Source organism: Papaver somniferum, chromosome 5, assembly GCF_003573695.1.
Source record: "Papaver somniferum cultivar HN1 chromosome 5, ASM357369v1, whole genome shotgun sequence".
In the NCBI taxonomy this organism is placed as follows: domain Eukaryota; kingdom Viridiplantae; phylum Streptophyta; class Magnoliopsida; order Ranunculales; family Papaveraceae; genus Papaver; species Papaver somniferum.
In genome coordinates, this window is record NC_039362.1 from 196382919 (window position 1) to 196396886 (window position 13968).

The following is a 13968-nucleotide window of genomic DNA, read 5'->3' on the forward strand; positions in this document are numbered from 1 at the left end:
GTCCTCCATCTCGTCACCAGTCCTCGCAAACTTTCCGTTGGTCTTCGCCTTAGGTTGAACAAGGTCTCGATTCCTGGCCTCAGCAGGTTGTTACTTATGTACGTTGTTAGGAATATTCTCTGCAGGACTTTGAATGACGAAATCGACCATTCTGGTAGTCCGTCGAACCATGCCAAAGCTTCGCCGGCCAAGCTCGCTGAGAAATACTTACAGAGTACTGCTTCGTTTCTTCCCCACTGCATCAATGATAAAGTATACTGTTTCAAGTGCTGCACAACACTTTCCGATCCACTGAATATGCTTGAAAATTTCGGTAGCACACACTTCTCAGTAATGTCCGCATACATTATCTCGTAGGTGAATGGGGATTTATCTTCCTCCTCTATCGCCTCTGCCAGCTGCACCCTGCCACCTCTTCGCGAATTTTTTATAAGTGTCCTCATATCTCGTAGCTCATTCAAGACCTCTTGGTTTAGGTTTCCTCCATTTCCTTCGTGATGGTTGCCTCTCATTATGCTAAACCTTCCGTCCCCACGTATGACTGCTTCCTCGTGTATCCGGTTTACATCGTGTTGCCTTTCATCCTCTCGCCTTATTTCGTCTTCCTTCCTCCTTTCTTCCTCATACATTCGTCTTTGATCTTCCCATTTCGTTTCCTCCAACGTCCTTCTCAGATTTCTTTATTCACTGCTTTCTCTTCGTTGTCTCCTTCGTCTCTCTTCTCTGTCGTCCTTGCGGGCGTACCTCCTCTGTCGTGTTTGTTCTTCTCCTGACGATATCGTGTTTTTTTCCGAGACCATGGCGTCTGTCGCTTCTTCCTCATTAAGTTACCGATTTTGTAGTGCCAACATAGCGTTTTTCCTCATCAATCGAGCATGCCACTCCGCTAGATCCCTGTCTCGTTCCCGTTCAAGGAGAAGTGTCTCCCTTAGCTGCTCCAGCGTCATGTGTTCCTCATTAATGTTTTCTTCTACTCTTCATGGGTCATTTCTTCTTCCGCAGTGGTGTCCTTGTCGGAAGTGTGTATCGAGCCTTCCCTAAAGTCATCTTCACCGGTCTGATTATTCCATCGTCAGTTCACGCCTTGTCTTTCCCCTGCAATCGATGTTTCTCCCCTTTTCATTCTTCCTCCTCTTTTCGATTCCAAACGTTGCTCCTCCTCGTTGCTATCACGTGTCTCTCCCGATGTCGTTTCCTTGCCATCAACTAGTCTTTGGTTCGATATCTTCCAACTGATTTTTTTCCTTCAATCTTCCGATGCAGTACCCAAGGATCACTCTCTCTCCTAGATTTCTAGTCCTGACCAAAAATGAATCGTTTAAGATCTACAAAACCCTAATTTTAAAACAACTCGCCAAAATCTCTAACTTCTATAATTTTAAAGAAATTTCAACCTTTCTCAAATTCTTACATGAGGATGAATCCCCGATCTAAGTCCCTGTTTCTGGACGCCAAAATGTAAATACTGGAAACCCTGTAGCACACCCAAGTAAGAAAAGAAACAAATCTAAGACATGATAAAGTTTTTGGATAAGAAATTCTTTATTGATTAACCACTCCAAGTAGTGAAAATACAAGTTCTTGAGTACAAGGAAACCCTAATTTCTCACTCTAAGAAAAGATTTCTCTTCCCCCAAAGAATCCGACCCCTCATACATTGCCCAAGGACCCCTATTTATAGACCAATCAACCCTAATGGTGTACGACTTATTTTACCTCGTCAGGTTCTCGTGGAGGTGCTTTATACTTTGCCCAGATCATTTTCCATAAAGTTTTCCCCTTTCTTTCGCTGATAACTTTGGGAGTTTGTCGGGACAACTGTCTCTTTTCTTGCTTCATAATCTACTTACTTCGCAAGTTATCTTTCTAACCAAGTAACCTTACTTCGTCCATCTTTATTTCGTGACCGGTGTCTTGCCGGGTACTCCAACTGATTCTTCACAGTTTAGATCCCTTATACGAGGTACTTCGTTATAGGATGCTTCGTGCTTTGTGTTATTACTTAGGGGCGGGGTAATTTTGACATTTGATTTGACAAGTCACTAGCTGATTTAAGTATCTTTTAATTATGATTTTACCACACACGGATTTGTTTTCCTTTTAGTTTTATGTTTAAAATGTTGTAGCGTGTAAGTGACATAAAACACTTTGTAAATTACTAAGGCATTTTTCAGAATGATCATGGGGAGGGTATGGGGCGGGTATGCCAATCCCAGTCACTGCCCCGTTCGTAAAAAAAATATCCATTCCCGCCCCGTTATCCATATGAATTGGGGCGAGGGTGGGTATGGGGAATACCCATATGGGGTGGGTTTCCCATGGGTCACCCGTAACACTGAGTTAATAATAAATTTAATCAAAACTTAAATATGATTCAAACTAAAATAATAACATTTGAACAATGCATTCTGAGATCTTAAATTCTGTAATTTATCTTAAAGTGAACAAAAGAACCTGTTAATGACTTATTAGTTTTTTTTTTCTGTTTTTTCCTTTCTCATTCTATCTTCGTCCACGTTAACCATTTCATTATCTGCTTCACTTTCTCTATTTTAACTTTTAGAGAATGTGTCTGATCACAAGAAAAGAACGAAAGTGATGAATGTACAAGAACTATCAAGAATATGATAAATGAAAGAAAGTTTGACTAAGTGGTGAAAGTATAAAAATTATACACATTATTGCATAAAAGTCTAACCCCTAAGTTATGAAAGGTACGGGGCGTGTATGGGGCGGGGACCTTGAATCCCATCCCCACCCCATCCCCGTATATGAGGTTTCGGGTATTACCCATACTCGACCACATCCCCATTTTTGCGGGTAAAACCCTACCCAAACGGGACGGGTATTCACGGGGATGGGTTTGGCTGGAGCAAATGGCCATCCCTAGGCATTTTGTATTTGTTTTTGAGAACATTGAAAATGAATAATGCCATTGTTGGTTATTTGTTAGTTCACCGTTGGTTACTTGTTAATTTTATAAGGATTATAATTTATTTTTTTGTTTATTTAATTATTAAAAATGTAAAAAAAATTAAGCATTTAATTAAAGTAAAAATGTTAATTTTTTGTGCAACTATTTCTTATGTTTCTTATTTCTAGGATTGGAGATTAATTTTTAGTTATGGATATTTATGATTTTAGAAAAATGCTAGCCATACCGACTAAAAATCCCAACTAAAATAAATTGTTGGGACCCACTATTACCGTTGATAATCCCAATACTAGAAGAGCATCCTTAAACCATCCAATCCCCTTTCCGAACTTTTTATGGGAAAAACTCAGTGGGTGTAACACTTCAGATGATTTTAGTATCCTTGCCATAAGATAAGAATTCCTCTCTTACCTGAAGTCTCATAAATCTCCAACAATTGTTGTCATACGTTCATTTTTACATAGATAGTTCCATCAGCAGTTGTTTCACATGCATATGACATGCATGTGAATATACAACTCCGTGTTAACTCCATATTATACACATGGAAGATCTAGTGGTCCAAAACTAGGGATAGTAAGCAAAAGAAATCAAAGAGCAGCCAATCAGAAACAAGAATAAAGGATGAGGTCTGGTGAGCATTGATGAAGTGGAGTCACTTCTTGCCAATTTAGACCTGACTTTGCTGGTCTCCCGATTCAGATGCCCTTTAAACGTTGCAAAATGTATCATAGAGTTCGGCAATGATCCCAACATTGTGAACAGAATTTCTCGATCGAGCTTCCCCGTAATTTAGCAGTATCGCAACCAAACCACATTCACCGGATTTATAAAAAGTTTAATAAGTTTTTATCCATTTTTTTTTAGTGAACAAAGCAAAATAAAATCACAGAAAGCAATTTGCCTTTTTCCTGCCTGTTGTTATTTTTTTGTTCAAAAATTGTCAGAATGTACACGTAGAGGGGTATACTAGTATACGATTCGATCTAATGCAACCAGATCGGAATCAGCAGAGAGCTGCCGAGCCAACAAAAATCCACCGACCAGGTTATAAAGTAAAGTAAACCGTTAAAATTTCAACCAAACAAAAACCTGCAGTGCTTGGGGAAACTTCGGTTCGGTATATCCGAGGAGTATCTCCCTCTTTATCCCTTTGTCCAATTTTAATTTTTTCTCCGCTTTAAAAATCCATCACCAAAAAATCTCATGAGTCTCATCTTCATCTTCAGATTCTCTGGATCAAATTTCTTCTTCTTCCATGGCTCATACCACTAACCTCAATCACATTCTCCTCCTCCACCATAACAATCTCTTCTCTTCATATCCACCTCCAACCACTTCTACCTCCTCCTCCTCCTCTGCTAAACCGCTTAGTTTCAAACCACCACCACCACCGCCACCGCCATTACATTCTCTTTTTCTTCCTTCTTATTCTTCTAGAGTAACTAAATGTGGTGTGACAACAGTACCAGTAGCATACTCATCGCCATTACCAGATTCTGATTTCGCTAAAGAAATTTCAAGATTGAAATTACTGATTTCTAAATTATCCAGTACTTCTGAAAACCCTAAATTGAAGCTAGAAATACTGAATAGGGATTATAGAGTCAAAGAATTTTTGAAGAAAAGTCAATTGGTTAGGGTTTTGAATCAATTTGAGGTTCATGACGTTGTTTCGATTTTGAGTTTAGTTGCTTGTGGTCAACAACATGTACTTAGTAGTCAGGAGTTTGATTTTGTGGAAGGGAAGAAGAATAAGAAGAAGAGAAGTTCATTGAGAAGTGTGTTGTTTGGATTAGCTGAAATGGTTGAGAATTGGGATATTCATGGCGGTGGTGCTGGTGGAGCTGGTGGTAGGGAATTGAATGGATGGAAACACGAGGGAGTTGCGAAAGATGGGATTGTAGAGCCATTGAAGGAGCTTTTGAGGAGCTTGAAAGAGATTGATCAGTTTTATAATTGCATTGGTGGCATCATCGGGTAAGTGTTTGATGATTTGTTAACTCATAATTGGCATTATAGTTTTGTTAATTGTGGAAATGTGAATACTTATAGCTTACATTTGTTTTGTTATGATCAATGTAGCTTTGATTTCAGTTGGATGCATTAAGACATGTATAAACTAGTAATGTTTGATTGCGAAAATTAAGCGGGATTGCTGTTAATATATGGAAGTTCTATACTTCTATTGAATGTATACCTGGACTAATTGTATTCTATATTTGCAGCTCTCTATTGCCATGTTCTTTGTGTTTGTAATTAGAGAATAGAGATACATTATATGGATGTTTAATACTGATATGTTTTTGTTGCAGCTATCAGGTTATGGTATTAGAGCTTCTTTCGGCATCTACATGTGAAACCAAAAAACAAAATTGGTCTTCTCATCCCGATGAGTCAATGAAGCGTCAGATTTTAGAAATTCATGTTCCATCTGGATTAGATCTTTCCAAAGATACGGAATACGCTTCACAAGCAGCTCTTTGGGGAATCGAGGTTAGTGCAATGAGCATTAACGTTTAGTAAAAAAAGTAATTGCAGGTAGTTCTGTATTAGAATGTCTGATAATTTGGATGAGTAATTAGGTTTGCATCATTTCCAGGGTCTGCCGGAACTAGGTGAAATTTATCCTTTGGGTGGAGCAGGTGACAGGCTTGGATTGGTTGACCCTCATACAGGCGAATGTCTTCCTACAGCAATGCTCTCTTATTGTGGACGGACATTATTGGAAGGTCTTATAAGAGACCTACAGGTATATCCCTTTTAACAAAGTTTATAACACCCCATTTCACTGTTAACTATTTAGATTTGAAAAAGATGAGCCTAAGTATGCGTTGAATCACGACCTTAGTTGCTGAATATATGCTCGTTCAAATTGATTATCGAGGATGTCTCTATTCTTACCAGGCTAGGGAATTTCTCTACTACAAGATATATGGCAAGCAATCTATTACCCCTGTAGCAATAATGACAAGTTCAGCAAAGAACAATCATGAGCGCATAACCTCATTATGTGAAAGACTCGGGTGGTTTGGAAGAGGGCAATCAAGTTTTCAACTTTTTGAGCAGGTATGTTTTTGAAAGCTGCCAGCTTTTCCACCTCTGTCCCTCTTTCTCAGCTATTTCCCATTAACTCCTTTCGTTTCTAAAATAAAAGTAGCATTTTGCACTCAGTAGCCTAGTTTTGTTTTACTGCCAGCCTCTTGTTCCAGCTGTTAGTGCGAAAGATGGCCAGTGGCTTGTTAGTAAACCTTTTGCACCAGTTTGCAAACCTGGCGGCCACGGTGTGATATGGAAGCTTGCATATGACAAAGGCATATTTAAGTGGTTCTCTGGTCATGGAAGAAAAGGTGCAACTGTACGCCAAGTCAGGTTAGCTTAGTTTATGTGAGTTTGATCTTTAAAATGACTTGGCGAGATATATTCGTGAATGCCCGTGGGTTAATTTTGTTCTTGGTGCTGGTTTTGCAGTAATGTTGTGGCTGGTACAGATTTGACTCTTTTAGCATTGGCAGGGATGGGACTCCGCCATGGAAAGGTACTGTTCACAATATACAGAATTGGCAACTAAGCTTACCTCATCCATAATAGTAATTTTCAAATGCTTTTTCCTGATTTCAGAAACTAGGGTTCGCATCATGTGACCGGAAGTCTGGTGCTACGGAAGGAATTAATGTTCTCGTTGAAAAAAAGAATGCTGATGGAAAGTGGGCGTACGGTTTATCATGTATTGAGTACACTGAATTCGAAAAGTTTGGAATCACAGAAAAAACTACTGCTCCAGGCAGGTAGAAATTTATCACTGTAGTAGTATTAGACAAGATTTTATAAACCAATCAACATGGTCTGGTGACTTTTGCAGTCATTACTTTCAGCATGTGGCGTCATGTTTTATAAAATTTCACGAGAACTCAAATTTTCTCTTTAATCGCTCAGTATTACTAGGTCATTACAGCAATTATAATACAACTCTGTATATTCATCACACTGTTGAGACCCTTGATTTAAGGATGGTTTTACCATCACTGTTGAAAAAAAATAAATCAAGTAGTTATTCTACTTAACATTCAATGTGGTATATTTGCTTTATTTGAAATCCTTAAAATCATTCTTGTTGAGATGTTGGCATGCATTACAGGTTAGTGATGTTGAGTTTGTAAATCTTTATCAGGAGTTAAAGTATTGCATTTGAGCCATCCTGACTCCTGAACAGAATGATAGCGTGTCACACAAGCGAGGACAGAAAACTTATCTCACTTATTTCCTGCTCACACCCTTACTTAACAACTAAACTTATTCTGAAACAATTTGACGCCCCTTAGATGTTATAATCTGCAACTGCACTCACTAAATGTAGCTGCAATTTTTGACTTTTTCTTTCATAAGCTCCTTGTGGTTCTCATTGGCTAGTAATATGTTGTTCAGTGTGAACCTTTTTTTTTGTGGTTAAGCTTGCAGGCAGAGTTTCCAGCAAACACAAACATTTTGTATGTTGATTTAGCTTCTGCGGAAAGAGTTGGTTCAAGTAAAAGTTCTGCTTGTCTACCTGGAATGGTATTAAACCTTAAAAAGAATATTGTGTACACGGATCATCTTGGGCTTCAACACAGGTAGACCATATTTATTATCATATTTATGCTTTCCAGTTTGCACATCTTTTTAGGAGGACGAGTACAACGTTTTATAACATCTGCTTATTCTATTTTTCAGTGTTCCTGGTGGCAGACTTGAATGCACAATGCAAAACATTGCAGATAATTTTATGAATAGATATTCAGCTCGAAATTATACAGATATAGAAGGTAAGATATCCCTCAGCTCTCATGCATTCTTGTTACCAACTTAGCATTTTGGCCTGCATTAATGAACACCTATAACGAGCCAATCTTTTACAGACGAGCTGGATACATTTATTGTGTACAATGAAAGAAAAAGGGTTACGTCGTCTGCTAAGAAGAAAAGAAAGCATACAGATAAATCTATGCGTCAGGTACATGTTTTTACCCTTATTGTTTTGTTCGCTTTTTGGTGTACGTCAATTAATGTTTGAAGTAAACTGTTATAATGGTATGAGGCCTTTAACATGATAACGGTATAGAACAAAGAAATCAAAATGGAAAAGACATAAACAACAGCCTTTAGAACTGGAACTAACTGAAATAATGGCTCTTCTAGACCGTTACTGAGAACGGTGACGGCCAGGTACTGATACGTTATAATGTCTGTTCTTAACACATTGGATGCTCTTGCTCATTATTCAGAGTTTGACTTGGTATGCAGACTCCAGATGGATCGCTGTTGGATGTCCTACGCAATGCAGCCGACATTTTGTCCCAATGTGATATAAAAGTTCCCAAGGTAAAAATTTGTTTTAGACCATGTGTAGTTTATGAAGTGATGAATATCTTTTGCAGTTGGCGTGATAAATATCTGTTCTAGTTGGCATGCTGTATGTAGTTCAGCAAGAACTTACTTTTTGCTTGATGTTTGATGTCCAAAATACTTCTCAGTTCTCACTTCTCACCAATATTTTCTGAGCTTATATGTATTTATGATTCCATGTTTGCCAGATTAAAGAAAATGTAAAATACTTCGATTCTGGACCACCGTTCTTGATTTTCCTACATCCTGCTTTAGGCCCACTTTGGGAGGTCACTAGGCAAAAGGTATGGCCGCTTTTGGGGTTCATTTATTACGATATTGCACATTAACCTGTCATCTCTTTATTTGATCTTAACTATATTTCATTGCCCAGTTCCAAAGAGGTGCCATAGCTGAAGGTTCTGAGTTACAGATTGAGGTTGCAGAATTTTCATGGCGAAATGTTGAGGTAGTTCTTACCAGATACACGATCTTTTGATTCTGGCACTTTCTTAATTTTGGATGTGATTATATGTTTGGTTTCTGGAATTGCCTTTTTACTTACAATGCAGCTCGACGGAAGCTTGACTGTTACTGCCGAAAATGCTATGGGATCTTTGAGGACAGATGAAACTGATGAGTCCATACTACAGTATGGATACAGGTACCTTATCAGTTCCGATATCAAGTCTCAATATTCTATTAGGAATAGCTTTCAGAGATGAATTTGAAAATAAGGCAAACTTTTTGTTTTGTGATAGGTGTGGAAAGTGTAAATTAGAGAATGTTAAGGTCATCAATAGAGGGATCAACTGGAATCATCCTGAGAATATTTATTGGAAACATGATGTTCAGAGATTCGAAGCTGTTCAGATCATGCTGCACGGAAATGCTGAATTTGAGGCATCTGATGTAGTCTTAGAGGTTAGTACAAAGTAGGCACCCGATATTATGGTTTCTGAAGTACAATACCATATTCAAATGAAATATCAAGATTATTGATGGTTAAGGGTGTTTGTGCCCGAAATGGGAGCATTGACCTCAGTTTGTTATGGCTGCTGGCTAATTTTGTGTTGTTGATGGCTGATTTTGTATATTATGGCAGAAAATGTTATGACTTCTCTAACAGTTCTGCATTTTTCATCCAGGGAAATCATGTATTTGAAGTTCCAGATGGCTACAAAATGCTGGTTACAACAGGAAAGAAAGGTCCCTGGCCTTGATTAACTTATTTCCTTGACTTTAATGCTTCATTTATCGTTCAAATGTAGCCGTCAAATTCTGAAGGATTTACATTTTTTGTGTTTTTTTCCTTCTGTGATTCAGGTCTATCTGTTAAGTTGGAAACTATACAGCAGGAAATGATGGATAGTGGAAGCTGGTATTGGAAGTATAAGTTAGATGGCACACATATTCATCTGGAAATGGTGGAATTGTAGAATATTAATCTCAACCTTCAACAGCGAACTCTGTGAACCATGGTTCACACACCGATGAATCCCGGTTTCAAGTTGTAGGGCGTTTCATTCTTTTCGTTGAACAGAAGTTCAACCTTCAGTGTATAAAATTGTTGTAGTTGTGTAGTATATATGCCTCGAGGATCCTACCACTTAGTTAAGGAACCTTCTTGTTAAAATTTGTACGAGTTTAGTTGATAAGTAATACAAGTATATATATTTTCTACTTCACTTCCAGAAATCTATATCTACTATCTAGATTCATGTTCCTCTTGGTTTCTTGATTTTATGTAATTGCTGAAATTGTATGAAGGGGTCGCAGCTCTCAGGTATGCTACCTTCTAAAGCTCTAGTTTACTATGGCTGTCACTATATTTTTGCAGGTAAATAAAATCAAAGATGCAACATTTTCAGGTTCCTCTGGGCTGAAGCTAAAAGTAGAAACAGGTAGTAGCTTATAAAGTTATAAGAATTTGCAATTTTATGTAATTTTATGCAATTTTATGTAATATCGACAACATAACCATGTACGGTATAATAATGTATATGCCAACATTTACAAGAATATCCCTGTGAGGAATTCTGATGTTTCCTTCCTTGTTAATATTGCTGTTTACTTGGTTTGTTTTGTCATTCCAGGGAATTGTGAGAAGAATTCTGGGAAGAATTTTGAGAAGAACTGTGGGAAGACTGGAAGCAAAGCCTATTGAGTAATTTTAGAAGAGCTTCGCCTCTTCTTCTAGCCTTGAGAGATCCATCAGAAATTAGTCTCTGTAACGAAGGTATACTGTGTGGGTGTAATATCAAACGCCTAGTAAGTTCTTCTCCTCCATTTTTACAGAGTCCTAGCAGAAGACTTACTGCATTCTCTTTCCCTTTTGCAGAACCGAATCTCAACAGATCAACAAGGAGTGGCACCATCGTTCGGTTCTTCTTAATCTCTTCAAGTCCTTCAAGATTTCCAGATAGTAAAGCCAGCACAGCCAGCGCGTCATCCGTGATTCCTGCTGTATCATCCATCAATAGTTCAATGAGCAAAGGAACTGCCCCGGCGACCACCACATTTGCTTTGTTAGCATTGTAAATCGCAAGGTTAAATAGAGCTGTGGCTGCATCTCTCTTGCCAACACTGGTGCCCTCCCTCAGTAGACCCACCAATGCTGGGATTGCTCTTGGGCGGGCCCCAATTGTAACCTTACAGTCGTCTATCATCGACAAGCTGAATATGGCTGCTGCTGCATTCTCCTTTGCTTCCATTGTTTTCCCTGACTGCAAGACTTCTATTATATTATCAATTGCTCCAGCTGCCATTATAAGAACCTTATTGTTATCGAAAATGGAGAGATTCAGCAAGGCAGTAACTGCATTCTCTTGGATTTGTGGATCATGGGAACTTAACAGTGTAACTAAGAATGGAATAGCGCCTGCCTCGGAAATTAGTCGGCGATTGATCATTCCTGTTTTGGCAAGTAATCTTAGTTGGTAAGCTGCCTGTCTCTGAGTATCAGGTGACCCGGTTGCGAGCTTCCCCACAAGGAATTCGGCTGTCAGCTTTACAGAATCTATAGCAGCTTTTGATGCAGAAATGTGATCCACAGAGTTCTCCATTTCTTTTCTCTTACTGGTACTTCTCTCTTCAGACGAAGAACGCATTTCACTTGTTAGTGGGATATTATTTTCTTCACTCCATTGACGGATTAAACACTTAAGTGCGTAATTGGGTATCAGAGCCATGTGAATTAGTTTCTGCCCGCTCTTTGGGCATGTAAGGTGACCTGAATTTATCCACTGAGCAATCGGACTTCGATCATAAGTGTGGCCAGATGCTACAATGACAGGGTCTTTCATCAAATCAAGTGAAATTGGGCAGCGAAACTCGTCAGGGATGTGATGAATCATTGACTGAGAAGTTGAAGGCGATGGATCAAAATCTCTAGGTAAGGACACTGACCTCTTCACCACCGCTGCATGATCTAGTTTGCTGATTATATTCTCATCATATTTTGCATCACCAAATATCATAGATTTTGAATATGATACAAGGGAGATAAGGTTATTAATATTTGAAACAACAATAAGTCCTCCTGTTCCAGCTTGTTTACGAGCCTCTCCTTCTAGCTTCAATATTTCCTCTTCATAATCAGAAAGGTTTTTGAGACCTATACCACACATAATCGTTTCTATTTGTTTCTTGCAGTCAGAAATCCTCTTATTTCCATACTTGTTTTCATTGTTGTTGCTCATCAATTTTAGAATCTCTTCTCTGCGTTGAAACTCTACAGGATCAAGAAAAGCATCCACTCTCTTTATCTGTTTGTGGAGAAGCTCCACTTGCTCTCGAACATCTGGAGTTATCTTGATCAAACTCAAAGGAAGAATGTCTAGTGCCATACCCATCTCCTTCACCAAAACATGAAATTGTTTCGACATGAATTCAGATTGCAATACATTCCACAAGCAACTCCCATCTTTACACTCTTGAATTAGTACCCTGGCTTTTCGAATTACAGCGTACAGCTCAGTAAGACAAAGGATTGAAGACGGGGGAAGTGAACCATTCGATTCACGGATATCTTCGAAAAGTGAAGACAGTAGCTTAATCTTCCGGGTTAACTTAGCAACATTTCTAGCCTGTAACAAAGGAAGCTTACCATCCACTGAAGAAACTTCATGAGAGATATGAATCAGTGACTCTATTAAAGAACCTGTTGGGAGAAAAGCTGATGAAACCATTAGAATTGGAGATGAATCCATGGAGTCAGAGGTAAGGGATTCCATTGCCTGCGAGTTTTCATATAACATTCTCATATTCGTTATGATCATATTCGTTAAGAAACTTACTTAAAAATGAATGAATTCAAAGTTTCCAAGTCTTTGATAGATTTGTTTTTGTTTGTGAATCTTTGTTTACTTATACAGGACAAAAAGAATAGGTTCGGTCTTTTGGAGGGAATTGAGGAAGACTTTCTGGGTTCTCGCCACGTGGAGACATTTTGAGAAAGAGTTGGGTTTATTTCTTAGTTTTCCCCGCCTTTTTTTTATTTTTTTAATGCCTTCTAAGGTTCTAAGGTTATATAATTGAGTTCGTCAAAGTAAACTGAAAGGGAGTTCGGTAGCGGTTTTTATCATTCCAAAAGCATTAGTCCAAAAATCTAGTAAGAGTCCAAGTCTTCATGTTGATTTTGGTACAGCATGGGCTTTTTCGTATCTCTTGGGTTGAGCTTGAGACAGTAACTACGTTGCAAATGATCTTTGATTGAACGATTTTATGGGGACCATGGTTTTTTTTGGGATCATGGTTTTATTTTGGGTAAAGACATTAGAAGTAAATCTAGGTCACTCCTTATCTAGATATTTATGTTAATACTTAAATTACCCTCCTGATTAATTTTGTGTGATGATTAGTGAATGATTTAGTTAAAAATAATTAGTGAGATTAAATTAAAAGATGGGTTTATTATTAGTTGAGTAGAATTATTGAGAGAGTAGAGTTAGAGAAGATGAAGGAGGAAAACATGGAAAATAGATTTTTTTTTTCCAATTCACTAAGTTTGAGTATTCAAATGATGAAAACTCATCTGACTCTTCATCTCCATCCTCTCCTAGAATATTTGTTAATCTTCAAAATGATCCGGATTTGAACTGGATTTTGAACAGTTCGGTTATTTATATGAAGAACAAGTAACCGAACTCATCTGAAGCTGTAGTTCGGTTACTTTATATGAAGAACAAGTAACCGAACTCATCTGAAGCTGTAGTTCGGTTGCCCCGTGAGATGAACAAGTAACCGAACTCATCTGAAAGTGTACTTCGGTTACTTGTTCCAAACACGCAGGTTACCGAACTCTCTAATAATAGAATTTCTAAGAGTTACATCGTTATGTTCGGTTGGTTCGCAAACTGCATGCACTTTTGATCTAACCGAACTTTATAAGAGTATATAAGTTTACAAAGTTCGGTTCTTTCGAAAACTTGAACCTAACAGCTAACCAACCGAACTTTGAGTTCGGTTTCTGCGATAAAATTGTGAAGTTACCGAACTTAACAAACAAAAAAAATGTGAAGTTCCAACGTTTATTGACTAAGTTCGGTTACTTTGTAGTTTTAAATTTTTTGCGAAAAAAACGAACTCTATTGGCTAAGTTCGGTTATTTTGGAACTCAACATAGTGGCCACAACAACACAGTTCGGATAGACTGGATTTGTTTTTTTTCG

The 13968-nt window shown here is 38.2% G+C and overlaps 2 protein-coding genes across 2 annotated transcripts; one reads left to right on the forward strand and one right to left on the reverse strand.

Moving 5' to 3' along the window:
- Positions 1–4032: 4032 nt before the first annotated feature.
- On the forward strand, positions 4033–9984 carry LOC113284203 (UTP--glucose-1-phosphate uridylyltransferase 3, chloroplastic-like). The gene is made up of 17 exons (XM_026533617.1): positions 4033–4915; positions 5251–5431; positions 5538–5687; positions 5843–6004; positions 6135–6307; positions 6407–6473; positions 6557–6723; positions 7387–7545; positions 7646–7737; positions 7831–7925; positions 8216–8293; positions 8506–8601; positions 8691–8765; positions 8869–8960; positions 9058–9220; positions 9445–9505; positions 9623–9984. The coding sequence occupies exons 1-17, from the start codon at positions 4194–4196 to the stop codon at positions 9733–9735; spliced, it is 2646 nt and encodes an 881-aa protein (XP_026389402.1). The 5' UTR covers positions 4033–4193; the 3' UTR covers positions 9736–9984.
- Positions 9985–10242: 258 nt separating this feature from the next.
- LOC113284204 (U-box domain-containing protein 1-like) lies at positions 10243–12585 on the reverse strand. The gene has a single exon (XM_026533618.1). The coding sequence runs from the start codon at positions 12574–12576 to the stop codon at positions 10384–10386; it is 2193 nt and encodes a 730-aa protein (XP_026389403.1). The 5' UTR covers positions 12577–12585; the 3' UTR covers positions 10243–10383.
- Between the last annotated feature and the right edge of the window lie 1383 nt (positions 12586–13968).

Coding starts and splice junctions, on each gene's coding strand:
- LOC113284203 (XM_026533617.1), top strand. CDS start 4,194: ATGGCTCATACCACTAACCTCAATCACATTCTCCTCCTCCACCATAAC. Junction 5,688..5,842: donor GTCTTATAAGAGACCTACAG/GTATATCCCTTT, acceptor TATTCTTACCAG/GCTAGGGAATTTCTCTACTA. Junction 6,474..6,556: donor TGGGACTCCGCCATGGAAAG/GTACTGTTCACA, acceptor TCCTGATTTCAG/AAACTAGGGTTCGCATCATG.
- LOC113284204 (XM_026533618.1), bottom strand. CDS start 12,576: ATGATCATAACGAATATGAGAATGTTATATGAAAACTCGCAGGCAATG.